Source organism: Protomyctophum bolini, assembly GCF_963924005.1.
Source record: "Protomyctophum bolini genome assembly, chromosome: 7".
In the NCBI taxonomy this organism is placed as follows: domain Eukaryota; kingdom Metazoa; phylum Chordata; class Actinopteri; order Myctophiformes; family Myctophidae; genus Protomyctophum; species Protomyctophum bolini.
In genome coordinates this window covers 21,537,878-21,556,283 of record NC_137868.1, presented here as the reverse complement: position 1 = coordinate 21,556,283, position 18,406 = coordinate 21,537,878, and the positions used below count along the sequence as shown (strand labels likewise).

General features: G+C 42.9%; 1 protein-coding gene across 4 annotated transcripts in view; it reads right to left on the bottom strand.

The window, feature by feature from the left end:
- Positions 1-18,406, bottom strand: part of rftn1b (raftlin, lipid raft linker 1b) — a 91,712-nt gene that overhangs the window by 19,762 nt on the left and 53,544 nt on the right. For 3 of the 4 annotated variants that reach the window (XM_080767367.1, XM_080767365.1, XM_080767366.1), the window contains 2 exons: positions 17,252-17,726; positions 10,962-11,165 (listed from right to left, as the gene is read on the bottom strand). In XM_080767367.1, coding sequence (XP_080623493.1) covers positions 10,962-11,165; positions 17,252-17,726 — 679 coding nt within the window. The remainder of the gene's footprint in view (positions 1-10,961; positions 11,166-17,251; positions 17,727-18,406) is intronic. The other variant, XM_080767368.1, reaches the window with a different exon arrangement.

Below are 18,406 nucleotides of genomic sequence, written 5' to 3'. Positions count from 1 at the left end.
GAGAGAGAGAGAGAGAGAGACAGAGAGGGGGGGGGGGGAGATTTGTTTGGATTGAACAGTGCTCTCCCCCATAGAGTTTAAGGTCGGGCAGTATAGGGGGGGTTACCTGTGGGTTAGATTGCATGTACAGTAGCCTACTACGTACTAGCTAAGGCTGTGGAAGAGGTTGAATGGACACATTTGCACACACGCGCAGACACACGGGTGTGTTTCACCACTCTTACCGTAGTTGCTCAGGCACCTCAATTCACTCCTGCCGGGCTGGGGATCAATAAAGTTATATTTATCTTAAAAACACTTAACGAACACAGGAACAAAAAGCCTACACACGCACACATTTCGATTTCTTTATTTGAGTCCACATTTATAAAATACATTATGAAGGACACAAATATTTTCAGTTGCTTCTGATATACTGCTCACTCGAAACATCACGTGTCTCAGTGCTTGAGTCCAAACAAGCCCTAAATGTACAGAATATAGGCAGCACATGAACTTATTCACAGCCAACATTGGTCACTTCAGTCTGTCATATTACCAACACCGAAAGTAAATCATGGGTACAAAAAGCACCTTCTCCTCCAAATAGACCGACTGCCTATAATGGAGGAGATTGAACAGTATGTTGCAAGCTGCTTTGCCTTACACTTGGACAACCCTATAATCCTCAAGCCTCTGACCACTAGCCTGTGGACATGGCCAGGCTGCCAAATATAAAAACAATGAGCTGACACGTATAGCCCAGTTGTATAATGGTCTGTACTAATGGTTGATATTTTACTTGTTTAGTAAGGAAAGTTTCCTCTAAACTTGAATCAAAAGCACAGCCAACTTCCAATAGAAAAACCTCTCTGCTGTACACGGTTGGGTCATTGCATTGAAACATTTCTGGTTTCACACAGGAACGGAGGAATGAAACATAGGTGACACATCTTTGGCAATAATGTTCACAATTCTGTCATGCCTGGCTATATACAGTCCTTTGTAGATATTACAGCCGTTTAATATATGAGACATAGATTCTATGGTCTGATGCTGTCCATGGTGTAGACAGTGAGGGTCATGATTATTGGGATACCAGATTGATAGATTCAGTTTGGTTGGCAGCACTTGAAGGCGTGCCTTTACTGTGAAAATGAGAATGTCCTCATCAATCGCTGCATTTTTTAGAATTGAGTGGGACACGGAGTGATCAGCTGATTGAGGCACGCAAGCTCCCTTGCAGCCGTAGTCCTGTCCAGTGCCGTTTTCTATGCTGCTCTCTGAGTGCTAGAAGATGCGCACGCGCGCCGTTGTTAGGGAGCGCGCTTGTTGTTCCGTCGTCGCGGCTTACTGTTGCGCGAGCGTTGATTGATAGGTCAGTTATCACAGTTTCAGAGACATACACCGTCTCGTTGTCCACTCCTTTCCACTCCAAAGAGACACCAGTCCAGTTACACAGATCGTTCAGATCAGGCCAGTCAGAGTTTACACCAAAACCAGTTGCGTTGGTATCCAATTTACTACTGGGCTTCTTTTTGAACCCGAGGAAGCTGGGGGCGTCTCTTGTTTTGGGGACCTTGCGTCGCTCCAGATCGAGAATTAGCGAGGCTCTGGCGAGCTCTCTGACTGCCTGATCGTCACTGTTAATAGGTGGGAAAGGCGTGTGGATATATATGTCCATTCAATGTTCCCGAGCCCTCCCTCCCGTTTACTGTGGAATATGAAGTCCCGGGTTGTGTGCTCAGGCCAAACCATTCTCTCACTTGCTGTACAGTTTTGTTGTTCAAGTCATACAGTACCTTCTTTGGTATATGAACATTGGAAAATAGATGTTGTATTTTGGACAGGGCGACCTGCCCAATCGCTTCCAGCTTCATAACCAGTTAAGTGGGAGAGGAGAGGAATGTATCAGGTCTAGCCTGGCCGTGTAATCTGCCGCAATCTCGTCCACTTGCGCTTCCCACTCCCCGGCGACATTACATTTGTGTCCGAGGTAGCTGTAGGTTTTGTGGCGTGCAAAGACTCTGATTGGTACATTGTTTATTGTGAATGATGGGATTTTGTCTGATTTGGCATGATACCAGCGATTACCTCCGCTCCTCCTCTCATAAAAGACAGCACATTTAGCTTGTTTCACCTGTAGTCCAGACCACTCTAAGAAGGAGTCAGTCCTGGAAAGCATGTCTTTTATTACTCCCTCGTGTCGGGTACATACGACCACGTCGTCTGCATACCCCTGCACAGGGTTGGGGGAATACACGTTAGGTGCACACTGGCACATCCATTGTAGCCATCCATTGATTGCCAGCACAAAGTTCACCGCGCTCCACGGGCAGCCTGTTTTTATGCCCAGTTGTAGGGGGATTGGGTCCGTGAGCCTTTTGCCACATATCACTTGGATAAATGAGTCCTTATAGACATTCTTGACTATGTCTATATACACCTGGGGCAGATGGATTTCCTCCAGGGATTCAAACATAATGTCGTGCACCAGGGTTCCAAATGCGTCACGGAAATCTAAAAACACTGCGTAAAAGCGGGATGACTCGTGCTTAAAATCATCAATGCTGGTCTTAAGGCAAAAGGCATGTTCATTCATTCCTTGCCTCTCTATGTAGGCCTTTTGTGTTGTGGACAGAATATTATTTTCCACTAGCCATGGCAAGATGCGAGAGAGGAGGCATTTCATGAACACCTTGTACACAGTTGGGAGGAGGGATATATGTCTCTCCATGTAGTCGGTCGTCTGGGATGTTACCTTTTTTAGGTATTCGTGAACGAGGGCACCTTTCCATGAGTCGGGTACTCTCTTGTTCTCCAGACATACAGTAAAGATGTGAGTTAAAGTCCTATATGAGTTTGTGCTTTTGATTGTTTCATATGTCACCTCGTCTACACCACTTGCTTTATAATTGGGTAAATTGTCGATTACCTTTTTCACCTCTTCTTCGGTGAAATGTGCAGTGTTTGGTAGATGCTCTGGTTCACACACACACACACACACACACACACACACACACACACACACACAACCACACACAACCACAACCACACACACACACACACACACACACACACACACACAGTTCTATTTCCATGGCTAGTTTGCCTCAGTGTGCATTTCCCCGACACACACACAAAAAAGAAGAATCTTTTCACAGCTAAAATAATTCCTTATTGGAATTTCATATTCTGCAGAACCTTGACGCTCTCCCTCCTTTGGCTTTGCCCTGAATATAGAAAGCAGCGAGGGCTGACTGTCATGCATATGAATGAATAGCTCCATGTCTCACGGCCCGGGCTACAAATCCTAGCCGTGGGTGTGGAGAGCTTAAGCTATACCCGAAAGGCCGAAACAAAGCCAAACTCCTTGTCAACACAATTTCTTTCAAATCAACATCCCTTCCCTAATCAACCACGCCATGGCTTTGTGTTTTATAGGATCCGTATACACAGTAAAATCCTCAATGTTCATTTAACTCAGTGTAGATATGTAACGAAATGGACCCTTACAGGTCCAGGGCAGGTTACATCTGGACACTCTGGATAAATACAAACACTGAGGAGTTTACTGTGCATGTATTTTTATTGACACTGCATATTATTGCATACCGTATGTGTGTACTCTAGTCATTCAGTGGTTCTGAAAGTTGGTTCCTTGATGGGGTTCCAAATGGACCCTTACAATTTACAAATTAAATTAGGCATTAGCAGACACTCTTTTTTTTTAATATATTTTTTATCCCACGATTTTGTAACCCATTTTTCACCCCTGTGTCAATCATCTAATGTGATCCTGGGCTCTACACACCCTCCGCCAACCTGGGGAGAGCAACGGACTTAACTCATGCTTCCTTCATGCTTGAGTGTGTTAAGTTGCTCCTTTACACCTGAGAGGGGGGAGTTTCCCTGGTTGGACGTAGCGCGTGGAAGGAACACGTTATTCCAACCAGTTCCTTTCCCCTCCATCAGGCGCCCCGGCTGGCCAGGGGGAGGCAGTTTAGAGACCAGGATTACTGCATGTTTTTGTGAGGGTACCTACCCTAGGGGACACGGGGAGAACATGCAAACTCCACACAGAAAGGCTCTTTTATTAGCAGACACTCTTAATCCAGAGTGATTTAAAGTAAGCAAGAACACCATCAAATACATAGGACTAGTCATCTATGATCATAAGTAGACTAACACAATGAAACGAAATGTCTTCATAACATGGTATCTAAATTATTTTAGCCTTTGCATACACTTCCATTGGTACACTATCAGAGTTATGGGGTCCAGAGTTATTGGTACACTTGTCAGAGTTATGGGGGTCCTTGAAATTAAAAGGTTTGAGAACCATGCTCTGGTGTGTGACTGTGTTTAGTTTATGTAAGTGTGTACTCTAGTGTGAGACTGTGTTTGTGTGTGCGTCTTTAATGTCTAATGACGCTGGGGCCTGTGTGCAGGAGGCTCTTTGAGCTCAGATTTTTAAAAACTCAATATCACTGTAATATCTGTAATAACCAACCCCAATCCCTCCCTGCCCCCCAGCTAGACATGCAGGGATATTAAACAGTCTGAGCTGCCTCTAAACATACATGTATGCACGCAGGTGCACTCACTCACTCACTCACACACACACACACACACACACACACACACACACACACACACACACACACACACACACACACACACACACACACACACACACACACACACACACACACACACACACACACACACACACACACACACACACACACACACACACACACACACACACACAGTATTGTGTGCATATTCATACAAAACTCTCTTGTCCGACTTCACCATGGAAACCTTTCTTCAAGAGGGGGAGAGCATGTGACAGTCAGTTTGTGTGTGTGTGTGTGTGTGTGTGTGTGTGTGTGTGTGTGTGTGTGTGTGTGTGTGTGTGTGTGTGTGTGTGTGTGTGTGTGCGTGCACATCAAACAGCCCATGGTCAGGGACAAAAGAGGCACAAAAGAGGTGACTTGTCATTAGGGAAAAGCGCAGGAGGAAAATCCAGACGAATATAAAATATGATACTGTATGTACAAAGGAACTCCCACATTAATCATCACAATGGCAACAAAAACCAACATAACAATGCCTTTTCATGCTTCGCACAACAATGTATACTGCACAGTTAACATTATATAAAGTGATTTATATGTGCTTCAAAGGGTGGAGAAATATTTACAGCACGCGTGTTTTTTTTTCTATGGTTTTTATCCCACGAGGTGTTTATAATGTTGTATAAGTGGGTAATGTCGTCCATCATTATCAAAGAGAACGTGGTTCACAAACGTTTTAGGTCGAGATCCAAACATGAAACGTCTCCCTGGGACCCAAACTATTGAAAATGGCCGATCTACATGAGCATTGAGCTCCCAACGCGTCGCGATGCCAACCAAAAACGTCCGTAAGGAAGACCCTTCGGGTCGTCAGGAGGATCAGAAAACACTACAGCTCAAATCACATGGCCGCAGGGAACATGAACAGCTAAGCACTGCTTCTCAAGCCCCTCCTCAAGGACACCCATGCAGGTCTCCTTGAGGAGGGGGTCCCCAGCTAAATGGTTGATACTATAGAGCACCGAAGTCTGACGTCAATATCGGTAGAGGGCGTAAATTCACGGGTTCTTGTACTTTTTATTTGCATTGTAATCCCCATAGGGGGATTTTAGATCGCCTCATATAAGAACTGTGTTTGAAAAATAAACACGTCATCCCGGCCATTTCACTCATATGGATATGAAGAATCAACTGACAACTGACTTGAAAAGGTTGAGAATCACGGTTGTAGAGCCTTGCAAAGCAGTCCGTGGTTGGGTAGCCTAAAGCCCAATTCATTCTTTGTCATATGACAGTGTCACATGGCAAAAAAACTTCAGTGGAGCTAAAGTAAAATAAACAATGGATTTAACTGTTTTGTTGTTCTGGATTGCTGTCTCTGTTCTATGAATTTTAACTGGAAAAAAAGCATTTATGCTTTTTGCATTTGTGAATAAATGTAACAAGACATCACGTCTTAGAAAGAAGGGAAAAAACACCAACAAACACACTATTCCTTGGAGACTGTATGCAAGTACATGTATCTGTCATTACATGACAAATTGAAGTACATGTGGGGCATTAAGTCCTGGCCCCAGGCTGTTGCTGTCACTATGATTGTCCAATCAAAATAAGTGCCTCTTTCTCTGTCACTCCAAATCCTTTATTGTGTTGCTTTGCTGTCGAGCGTGTCCCTAATGTTTATGCGGTTGAGATGGTCTCCCGTGATGAAGAGAGAATCTCAGCAGTGAGCACACGTTCAGCAATGGATCTCAAAGGCATCGCTAAATTTGGAGATGTCGATGTTGGCTGCAGATTGATTGTATAGGAATCGTGAGATGTGTTTCTGTTTGATGTGATTAGCTACTGTAATAACAAGCAGGAGCTTTTTTACTTTGCACAGCACCATGTTCACCTCTGTAATGTTACCTGCTTTGCGATCATTACGTCACAGTCCTGGCTGTAAACTACAGTAGTGTGAAAATAGATAAAGATCCTTTGCATCTCACTCTGCACCTGCCATGTTCTTCCTTGTACTTACGTAATCAAGTTAGAATCTTAGTGGAGTTATGTGAAGACCGAAATCATCAATAATTTTTGTTGTTTTATGTTTTGTTTTAACAGTAATGTGTAATGGTAGAATTCCTAGTGTTTAGTTTGATTGTTAGGTGTGAATATTTGGACGCCAGGAAGAGTAGCCTTCACTGTAGTGAGGACTAATGGGGATTTGTAATAAACAATTAAAATTGTTTATTTGTAATAAACAATAAACTTAACAGGACATTAAAGGTGGAAACCTTGGTGGAAAGAGCCAATGGATACAATTTAGTTATTATTTAGTCACATGCTTTTGTTAATATTTTTCATTATAAAACCCACAGACAGACTTTCACTCACAGCATACCACGATGTGACGCATTGTGAGCTTGTAGTACAGCTATTTTCACTTCTTCTGCATGACACTGCTGTACAGCAAAGCAGGGCATTCATTTACACAAAAAACAAACATAAAAAGTTGAAATGTGGAGATACGAGGTTAACAATATTATGCAAAATATGTTGGAAGAAAAAGAAAAATAGAATTATAATAATTCACTTCATTACTCTATTCTCGGGACATAAAATATGCAAGGAGGCACTCATTTCTTATCAGGTTAATTATCTATGTTTCGGAGTCAGTGAGGCGTTTCAGCCTTTATGGTTTCAGCACTCACTTTCAGCAATTAATAAATTATGACTCTTATTTACCTTGGCTGGGTTATTCCACAGTTGTTGGAATTAAGAACTGGTGCAATGGTGCCCCTGGGCCTAGGTGGCAAGAGAAATAGGATGTGGTACAGGAGAAACAAAACAACCCAGACTGTGATCTTTTTGGCCCTTAATATCACATTTATCTTTCCCATGTGTTCCTCCTACAGCTCTAAAATACAGGAATACATTTATAACAAACCTTTCGTCTCAGCTAACTTAGTACGACTGAAACGTATAATCATACTAGGCAGTGGCTCTCAACTTTTTCAGGATCAGGGTCCACTTGAATATCTGCCCACTTAACACTGCATGCATTTTCAGAGCATGTTTATTTTTTATGATAAATCATAAAAGGCTGTGTTCAAGCTATAGGATCAATGGAGCTAACATAGTGTAGGCCTACTTTAACTTCATATTGCGACCGAAGGTCGCAGTTAACTATGGAATCGTGCATTTCCCGTCAGTGTGCTGGTCGGGGCACCCTGATGTCATCAGTATTGGCCAGCAACTCTACATCTGACCTCAAACCTCAAGCCCTTAGATCTCCATACTGTATATGGATATAATATTATGTCAGAAGCAGAACCTGTTCTGACATTCCATATGTTGACATCCTTCCTCGATGTCTCCCTTTTGACTTATGACTAGACAGGGTTATGACTAGACTGCCCCAAAGTTATTAGTGCAGTACCGGCGAAAACTAGAGTTCTCAACAGCCCACCTGTCCATTCAAACTCTAGACGGGCCTGCCCCAAAGTTATTAGTGCAGCCGCGCCCGGCAGCCGGCGAAAACTAGAGTTCTCAACAGGCCCGAAAATTAAGGCCCGGCCCTACCTGGGCCCTCATCAAACCCTGTACACTCAAGAGAATGTCCCTGCTACCACCCTTAGATCTCCATATACTGTATGGCGTTGACCTGTTTTGACATTCCATATGATGATCTGACCTCATCAAACCCTATACACTCAAGACATGCTCCTTATATGGCCAGTACAGAATTCATTCCATGTTGATCTGACCCCCTATGCCAAAGCGCCAGCACTCGCCTAGTAGTTTGACATCAACGGGGTGGATGCGTGCATGCAACCTTACTGGGTCCTCACTGGACCTTACTGGTTTATCGGTATCACAGTGAAAAAATCTTTTTCAAGGTTTTAAAGAGAATATACTTATTTTACATTATGCTTAAAATTAATTTATGTGATATTGTCATTAAAATCACAGTGTTTCGCCAATTATTTGTAATATCCTCACGGCCTACAAGTGGGCCCCAGAATCGCTGGACTAGGGAATGTATTACCTTTTGTTACGTCCTTCCATGTGTCATTACTGTGTGTGGGTTTTTTGCTCTGCGGTATCTTTGTTCTGGAGCCGCCCGTCACAGGATTTCTATAGGCACTGGGCGGATTGTTGCCCAGATCGATGGGCCAATCATAGGGCTGGGTCACAGATAATAACTGTCAACACCCTGAGAGGTCGGCAAAGATGATAGTGATTAAACTGAGACACCCCAACTTCTTTTCATTTCCTGAATCATGGGTGCTGTGCTGACCCCTTTAGGAGACCAGAAGCAGACTGTGAGTCTATTCATTTCATTGCAGAAGTGCACATGAGCACAGATTATGACCCATTCCTTTGCCACATATATATTAATGATAGTCACTGAAGTAAATATATTGGACTCATTCCTCACAAGTCACAGACCTACAGTATATGTTTACAGCATGCTGACATTAACGTGGGATGGCCACGCCCTATTAGGAGACCGGAAATCAGCCAGGGTACACATACCTACATGTCCTGTCTTTGGCTGTGACTGTGATTTAATATAACCAGTCCGCCTCTGTTTTAATATGTTTCCATAATTAGGCGCCAACCCAGTTGTTTTCAGTTTTCTAGGGAAACCGAACCCCTTTGATATGTTATGTACATTAGTAATACCTTTCTCTACTCGTTTAATATGTAGCATTCTTTAGTACTGAAGCGCCAGTAGCAGTACTGGCCACTTGTTTGTTATGCTGGGCACTGAAAGGGGGAAAATGTTGTAAAATATTTTCATGTGTGAAGAATTAATAAAAAAATATGCCTGTTGCCTGCATGATTGGTTAATTCTGGCCAATCAGAATGCCTGTTGCCTGTGATTGGTTAGCTGATTTGATTTGTTTACATATGCCGTAAATTGTCCGTTCAATGTCAGTGACGTTTAATGTTTTTAATGTTTAATTCATGTCATATTTAGCGGAATTCTGACGTCATTTCTCCGTTCATCGACAATGGCAAAACTTGAGACGGGCGGGAATTTATTTTAGCTGACATTTGACTGGAATTATTTTACCGTGGTCAATGGCAAATCTTGAGACGTGTGGGGACAAAATCAGTTTATAGAAGGGGCACCCCTTAAAAATCACACATTCCATGCTCAGCCAATCAGCTGAGCACATTCTGTGCTATATGGACAGACAGACAGACAGACAGACAGACAGACAAAACATTTCACCTGGTTACAAACAGCTGCTATTGACAATAATACCATATACCACCAACGTATCAATACAGTTTCTCACTACTCCCCTTACAACATTTTCTTCTTGTGCATTTTGATATTGAGATAACATATATTTTCCATATACTGTATGCAGCCCTATTGTGTGTAGTGTCTGAGTGCTGTTGACCAAGCTGCCAGTGATCTCTCTGGTTGTTTAGGGAGTGTGCCAGCTGGACTGAGTAATCTGTCCTTCCATCGTCGGTACACTCCTGTCTTTTCTGTAACTCTGGGTGGAGACATGAGTCTCTGGTGGGGACTACACTTTCAGGTCCTTGGCAATAGGTTGGGGTTCACTGAAGTGCCGCTTTTAAAGGCACTTAAAGCCCAGGATATCTCAGATGTTAGGCAGGTACCAGGGGGCTTGCTTTTGTTGGCAATAGCTTGCACACTAGGGTGATTTGGCATAAGTTTTGTTAGTAGGATTTTGGTAGCCATTAAAGCTTAATTGTGACTGCTCCTGTGGTATTATTGGAAACATATGCATGCATATTTTTTGGACTACAATACGGCACAAGAAAAGCTCAGAATGTGCTAGCAGACACCTGGTTTTGTGCAGGCCGAGTCTAGAGTCTATAGAGTCTGTGGGCGCCCTAAGCAAAAATTCTCAAGGCTCTAACATCTCATAGCCTGGCCCTCACATCTAGTAAGACGACATACCGTAGGCTATACCGGTACAATTATTATGGGGGAAGGATGTAAATGATATGTGCTGACTGTCTGTTCTAGTCTGTCCCTCATCCATCCATCCATCTGATGGAGCCTGATAGCCAGTGGAGGCCTACTTAAGCAATATTACACAAGATTGTGTGCTTTGCTTAAATTAACCCTCATTACAGTATGCTTAAGTTCAACTGTTCCACTATTTCGGTATTCTTTCTTCATCCTGTTTCTTTTCTCACACCCACAAGGATATTCCAGCTGCTTCATTTAAATCTGTCTCTGTGCCTCTCTGTTTTAAGGTTAACTTATACCCAATAAAACGGGTTTCCCTCGCCAGTCTTTTATGTTGCCTCCCTCTTTCCCCTAGACTAGACATAGAACAACCTTTATTGTCACAGGAGGCCACAGAATTGTTTCACGCCATATATACTGCATGTTATGCATTATGTGATGTTCTAGCTTACCGTTTTCACTTCCCAGGTGAAAGTATCCATCCACCAGTGACGCTCCATTGTTGAAGTGCTGTGTCATGTGATCCAGCCAGTTAGCCTCCACCCCTTTGACCCCCTCATCACGGTTTTGAACCCGCAGTGGCACTTTGATAGTGTAGTACTTCAACTGGCCCTCTCGGACCGTGGGGTGGTTGAACAGGGAGAGCAGGTCCACCCCTGAGACACAACAGGGAAACTGCCATTAATTTAATAACATGGCATGGAATAGTGTAGTGAAACATAGCATAACAGCCATACAGTATATGACACTAAATGTTAACAGAGAGTTAACAGAATTTACTTCTTCATAATACAAGTATAGTAATATAGACCTGGTAGGTAGAATCAGAGATGTAAAGTACAGAGTACAGTAGCTTGTAGCCAGATCTAAGGGTAAAGCAATGATCATTGTCAAGTGACTGAAGCTGTATTAACCCTTTTTGTATTCTCACAATAAGTATGATGCCACTGTCCTGTCCTCACTTAAATAAGCAAAACAAAACACACGTACATTTGCACAAAAAATGTCAATCAGAGCAGCTTTTTGGAAGCCTTATTTTTGAATTTAGCACTTTGTTGACATCATAACAATGTGTCATTATCATTTTGTTATAGTTTAGTAGCCAGAATAAAGACATCATAGTTGTGTGATAGTATAATAATAACATAATAACAATAATAACAACAACTTAAAATGAAGTAAATGGCTGCACACTCAGAGCAACGATGCAAACTATAATTCAATGAAAGACAACCGACGTTTCGACCAGATAAGGTCTTCTTCTTCTTGGATTAAAAGCAGAAAGCGATCACTGGTAGACTTGAAAAAGTAAAGTAGGTTACATACAGTATATGAACGATGAATGGCCATCTGATTCTGTATGCCTTACAGTGTATGCCTGTATGTATGCCTAAAGCGCACAGTAAGAGTGCTTTCATTAATGCATGAACTGTAAGATATTTCACCAAATTCATATACTAAACTGAAATTCGTTCTTCTATGCTGTGACGTAACGTTTGTGTTGTAGTAACTGAGTTGGGCATCGTATAACCTTGAATAATGCATTAAAAGCTTTCCAGCAACCTCTTGTTTAGATGAAGCAGATATATACATAATGCAGTGGACCCCGGGGGCAGAAACAGACTTGAAAATACTATGCCTACAGTATGCCATGGGTGCTTACTCATATCATAATAAATCATTGTAGGGAGAATTTGATTTACCCTCGTCTGGAGGGAAAAGGCCACATGCGAATGGAATTCGATTTCGGCAACAACAATTCCAATCAAGCCTGGTAGCATTTTCACCTTTCTTTGGAATGCAAATGTTGGACTGTCACTCCCAAGTGAAACAGATTGATGGGAAGAATGCACCGCACCCACACACCACCCATTCATTCACAGACACAAAGACACAAAGACACGCGCCACCCATCTATTCACAGACACAGTCAGAGACACAAAGAACATGCGTGCACTTACGGACAGTTACTGTAGATGCACGCACGCACACACAAACAAATGGACACACGCTTCAAATGCAGATCCATGGTGCAATCCCTTTCGTTCGTCTGTCACTCCATCAGACAGACACAGAGGAATAATGAATCATTTATTAGCATGTGTTTTTCTCCGGCTCGCCTGACTGATGTGGCTGGCCACCAAATTCCCTAAATCTTGTTTATCGAACTTCTGCTCTCAAGAGTTGTAGAATTACAGTAGAATTTACACCAAACCCATCTGCTAATATGCACCATACGACTAGGACATTATGCACGTGACATCATCATCATACCCGGCCGGAAGTTATGCGGGAACGCCTACTAAGTGGCAAAAAACTACTTTCTGGCCTATGATACATCCAAACAGAAAAGTCCTATCTGATTGCATTAAACGACGTTAAACTCAGTTTGCCACTCTATTTGCCACGCACACACACTCACACGCGCACAGCCGCGCACACACACACACACACACACACACACACACACACACACACACACACACACACACACACACACACACACACACACACACACACACACACACACACACACACACACACACACACACACCCCCCCCCCCCCCCCCCTAACTGGTATAGCTCCTCTGATGTGTTGTACTGAAGATAGCAGATCTACAAGATCACAACGCGTCACACTCATGTGAGAAGATCAGCTATTTTCAGAAAAGAGATTTAGAAAAAGGAGAAACTTAGGAGGGGACCAAGGTTGGGCCGCTTGAGGAACACGGTCAGACCTGGACGTCTATGTGAGCTTATGACTGGTCTCCACTAAATCAATTATGAGCATAGTAAGGTTTTAGGTTACAGGGCCCTAATTCTGTAATCACAGTGTAATTAGATAGCAACCAACCTTAACTAGATTTACTACTGACACTGATTCTATTGTTGCCAACGGGATCATCATCCATTTGGACATTTGATTGCATTTTAAGAAAAGAAAAATGAAATAAAAAACAATCCCCACTGTCATAGTAGCAAGCTATAGTCTTTATAAGAACCTAGAATTTAGACTTGGAAGTCCAAGTCACTTGAAGTCACCAGCTTAACCCATTAAGACGTGAAGCCGATTCTACCAATGCCATCTAAGGGCACAGTCACACCTCACTTTTATTCTACCTGAGGGTGGATTCTGCCAAAGCATCAGATCCAGGGCAGAGGCCTTTGTGCTGGTTCTGGACAACCGGCCATCCGACGGACTCGACACCGGGCACTGCGCTCCCTGTGGGGGTGTGGAACACGTGTGTCCAATTTGAAGTCGGTGGGGCGAACGGTTCTCGAGTTGTGGATTACAGACGTACACACGTACATACGCACGTACAGAGACGTACAGAGGTAGACATTTATAGATAGATGAATTGCTTTCTGACTGCTGGGACAATTGTTATTTATTTTGTATTGTATAACCTTATTCCACCGCCATTTCATGATCTAACTTAATCACACATAGATGTACAAAAAATATATAATACTAAGAAAAAAAAGATAATATAAATTGAATAATTATAATAATAGCAACAACAACAACAAATAGATCAATCCATTTAATTGTTAGGTGCAGCCCTAAATGTTTTAACTTTCTAGATACTGTACAAGTGCTTAAATAGGTTTAAACCATATAAACCCTGTTTAAATACTAAGATTTTGAGGAATACGTTTGAAATATTTTGGGACGCCAGGGTGAAAGTGGTTAATTTAATGTTACTATAGCACATTTTCCAGTGAGATTGCAGTCTCAGCCTGGTTGGCCATGAACATGATTCCCATGTGACACCCTGTGCAAACAGCAATAGAGTTGATACTTTTCATTATCAGGGCCTCAAGGTTAAACAAATATTTATAGAGTAGCTTTACTTGAGTACCCTAGGGTCGTGTCTGGCCTGTGAAAATACACACATAACCCACGTGCACATGGTTCACACCAAACTGACATTCACACATGCAGACACGGTGACATTTGCATACAAATCTAAACACACTTGGGGCTCTATCTTGTGCCAAACCCTTACCCCTTATCCCAAACTTATATTGCCATTTTTTACTATTTTGAAAAACGTTTAAAAATATTTCAACTAGCCGATCTAAATCAACACGTTGTGAGCACGTACACCGTACAAAAATTTTAAAAGGTTTTGCAAAAAATGTTATGGATAAGGGGTGGCGTAAGATATAGCCCATACTGCATAGCCCCACACTGCACATTCAGTAGTTTGACTCTGGCTCCCTAATATTAAACCCTTTGAACCTATTCAGAGGAATACATTGAATCATCTGATGACAGATAGACAAGCCCTAAGTCTCTGAGCAGCCAACCAACATATTGTCTTATGTGGCGGGAGACATCATTAGGACATTGAAAACATGTCTCTTTCTTAGCTTGATAAGATCACGATAATCTGTCGGGGTCACTGATGACTGTCCAAACGTCAAGGTCAGCACCAAATCCCTCCGCTACCATCACCACTACCACCAGGCCACCCCACCCTACTACTAATAACACTTGTCCAACACAGCATGTCATGGTTTCATCATCCACCTCTATAACCTGAGCTGCCAGACACCGATTCCATCAACAACATCGATTACAGGATAAATCTCAGGATCACAACCTCACAGTGTCTGAACAACAGAATCAACAAACTATTTTGCACGTCTCAATTACCAGCCAGGTCTTATGACTCAAAGGAGATTCCCGGACTAACCATTTTCTTACCTTAATCTGATGTTATTATATCCAATAACGAGTGGTACAGGTGAAAGATTACATAACTCCATCCAGAGCGCATGATATCGCAGCGCTGGCTGTGCGCGATGGGTCTTATACGCTAAATCGCTTATATTGATTGCTAAAAAGAAATAAAATAAAAATCTCGACACATCTGTCTTTCATAATGACCAGATACAAACAGAGGGCGAGGAGGGTCAGTATAGGACGCACAAAATAGGGCCCACTGTGACTGATCCAAGTAACGATGGAGCCGGCCGTATACATTCTCTTTTCCTTCCTGTTTAGTTCATGTGTTTTAGTGGCTTTAATTATGTCTCATACCGACATGGATTTTTAGCACCATCCTGACATCTTATATTTGTTTGCTTGTTTGTTTGCTTGTTTATTTATTTGTTTATTTATTATTCATTAATATTATTTGATGCCTTTTGTAGGCCATCCTACATGGCCAGCATTGGCTTCATTTTCTTTTACAATTATAATTGCACATGTCAAGATATGAGAGTAGAAGAGGATGATGTGGTCACATAATGTGCAATAATGTGATCACTGCCCTGGTGCTTCTCACCACCCCGGCATCTGTTTTCCCAGCAGGATTCGATGTGCTTTCAACCCTCCAATGATCTGATTCCTCCATCTTATTTGGTCACAGTTTCTACCCACAGCTTCAATCTCCCGATTCCGTTTCACTCTGGAGCATAAGCCACAGACTCGGGGTGGGCTTCCGTTGCTCCACTGCATTCTACACACCTCGAGCTGCCAGGATTATGGCGGACAAGGCGAGCCGTAGCTGAGGCTCTGGGGGACCTGCACAGCAGACGGGGTATTAACTGAGAGGTGACACAGGGGCCTGGCACACACTGGTACACTGCACCATGCTGGCTGCTATGCTAGTGGTGTTGGTGGTAGTGATTTGGGGGGGATGAAGGTTTTTCTGGTTGGTGGTGGGTGGGCTGTGAGTCTAAGGGAGGTAGAGAATAGAGATTGTAGCAATAAGGAATTATCTCACTGCAAAATGCACTGTGTGAGCAAGCCCAGATGGAACATTGGTCTGCATGGGGTCTGCCTTGGAGCCAAGTGTGTTACTTATTTTATGTATGTATAATGTGCGCACACAAGCAAGTGCACATTTGGCTGAAGACACTTATGCACTCACACTCACATATACACGCACAAACCTACAAGTACACACGTGCACATGCATAGACACATGAACGCAGCATAGAACACACACAGACATTGGCAGGCAGGTGTCACCGACACCAATGCACAGTTCGCACATTCTAAAAACACATTTCACAAACAGGCTATTTAAAATGTGGAGTGGACAGAGTGTGATAGTCTCCATCTGTTAATCTGAAATGAAGCGCAAACTGTAAATGTCTATGGTACTGTTTGCTATACATTCGCACACTAGCACTGCCCTGATACCGCTGCACAGCGAGAAATTCAGCTATGAAATGTGTGGTCTACTAAAACATCCAAACAAACTGTTATTGTGAATTATATCGACTCTCTGCCTCAACGACTGTCAATTCTATAAGAAGATTTTGTTTGCGTAAAGGATAGAGGATTATACCCAAAGCTTGTACTTAAAAATGACACCTGTCTCTTTCACAGCTGCCATTTCACACATTTCAAGTGTAATCTAGTATGGCTCTCTATACCATTGTTTGCCTTAAAGTACAGCTTTACACAACATAGACACAAATAGAAAGCTAAGCAGACAACAAAAGCAATGCGGTGGTCGTTTGAAAATAAAGTGAGCTCGTAATCAAAAGGTATACTGTTTGATACAGCTGAGAATATCAGCTGTTGGGAAAGGTTGGGAAAGTAAAGTAAGTCATTCCAGTCACTCACAAGAACACCATCCAACAAAGGCTCAAGTGAGAGTACCTGTGTGAATATGAAGGCACAGTTCACACATTTCTCCACAAACCTTCCCTGTTCAGGTAAACATTGAGAAAAAGAGGTCAAATAATACATTTGAAAGACAATGATTTTCCCACTCACCATCACCTCTCCGTGTGCGGTATCTGGACCTCTCCTTCCTTCCTGTGGTGTTGGCTCTGTTATTATTGTGAGTCATGGAGTCATCCTCTACCACTTCTTGATTGATGCCCGGATCCTCTGCTGAAGATGGAGACCCAGGAGGTGACGCCCCAGTGTGGGTGTCCTCCACCCCAATCCCCGCACTGTCCCCAGTGTTTCCACTGTTATGTTTGCTCTCATTCTGTGCTCCCTCCCCGGCTTCACATGGTGACTCTGCATCTACTGCCCCTCTCTGGACCAACGGTTCTGCTTTGTTCCTGGGACTTGAGGGGTTGGAGGGGCTACAGCTGTCCAGGGATCCAAGCACAGAGCTGGGGCTGGAGTGGAGTGAGAGGGAGGGGGTTTCTGGTTCTCTGATCCGTGTGCACGGCGCCCCATAGGGCTCCTGAACAAAGCCCACAAACATCACACCCTGATCGGCAGCATCTTGGATCTGCTGTTGGAAGTGGGAACAAAGTAACACAATTAGCTTCTGTATGGACAAATTGCAAACATTCTACACAGTACACACAGTATCACTGCTACTACTGCTACTGTTACACAGCAAAATCCTGAGTGATAATTAAACTCAACACCGGAGTTAATTGCAACTGCATCCCATTAATCCTTGGCTGTTGTGTTTGCTACTTTAGTTTGTAATTGCTTGTTATGCTTTACTGTTCTTCATGATACATATTTTTGTTTTTAGTTTAGAGTTTGCTTGTCTTCTCTTTTCAGTTCTTGCCCTTGTGTGTCTACGTGCCACACCCCTGTTCATCCACACCTGCTTCCAATAGCAGATCTACAGGCCCACACTGCCCACAACTCTGGGTGTCTGACCCTAACCCGTCTCCCCTGTATCAGAGTTGGCATAAAGGCTAAATTGGAAAAGAGGCAATAACAAAAACAAACCAAACTTTAGCAGCTATCCTGAGACCCTTTATCAAGATGTGGTGTTTATCTTTCTCGACAAAAACCTCTCTGTGTTGGTGATCATTTTGCTCTGTCTCGCATCCTTCTTTACCACTCCAATCATACAGCAGTTGATTAGATTGGACGAGCCACAACCTCAGATGGCATTCCAAATCAAGTGTTCCCTCTTTTCTCCATTTTATTGTCATCTGGTATTTCATGTCA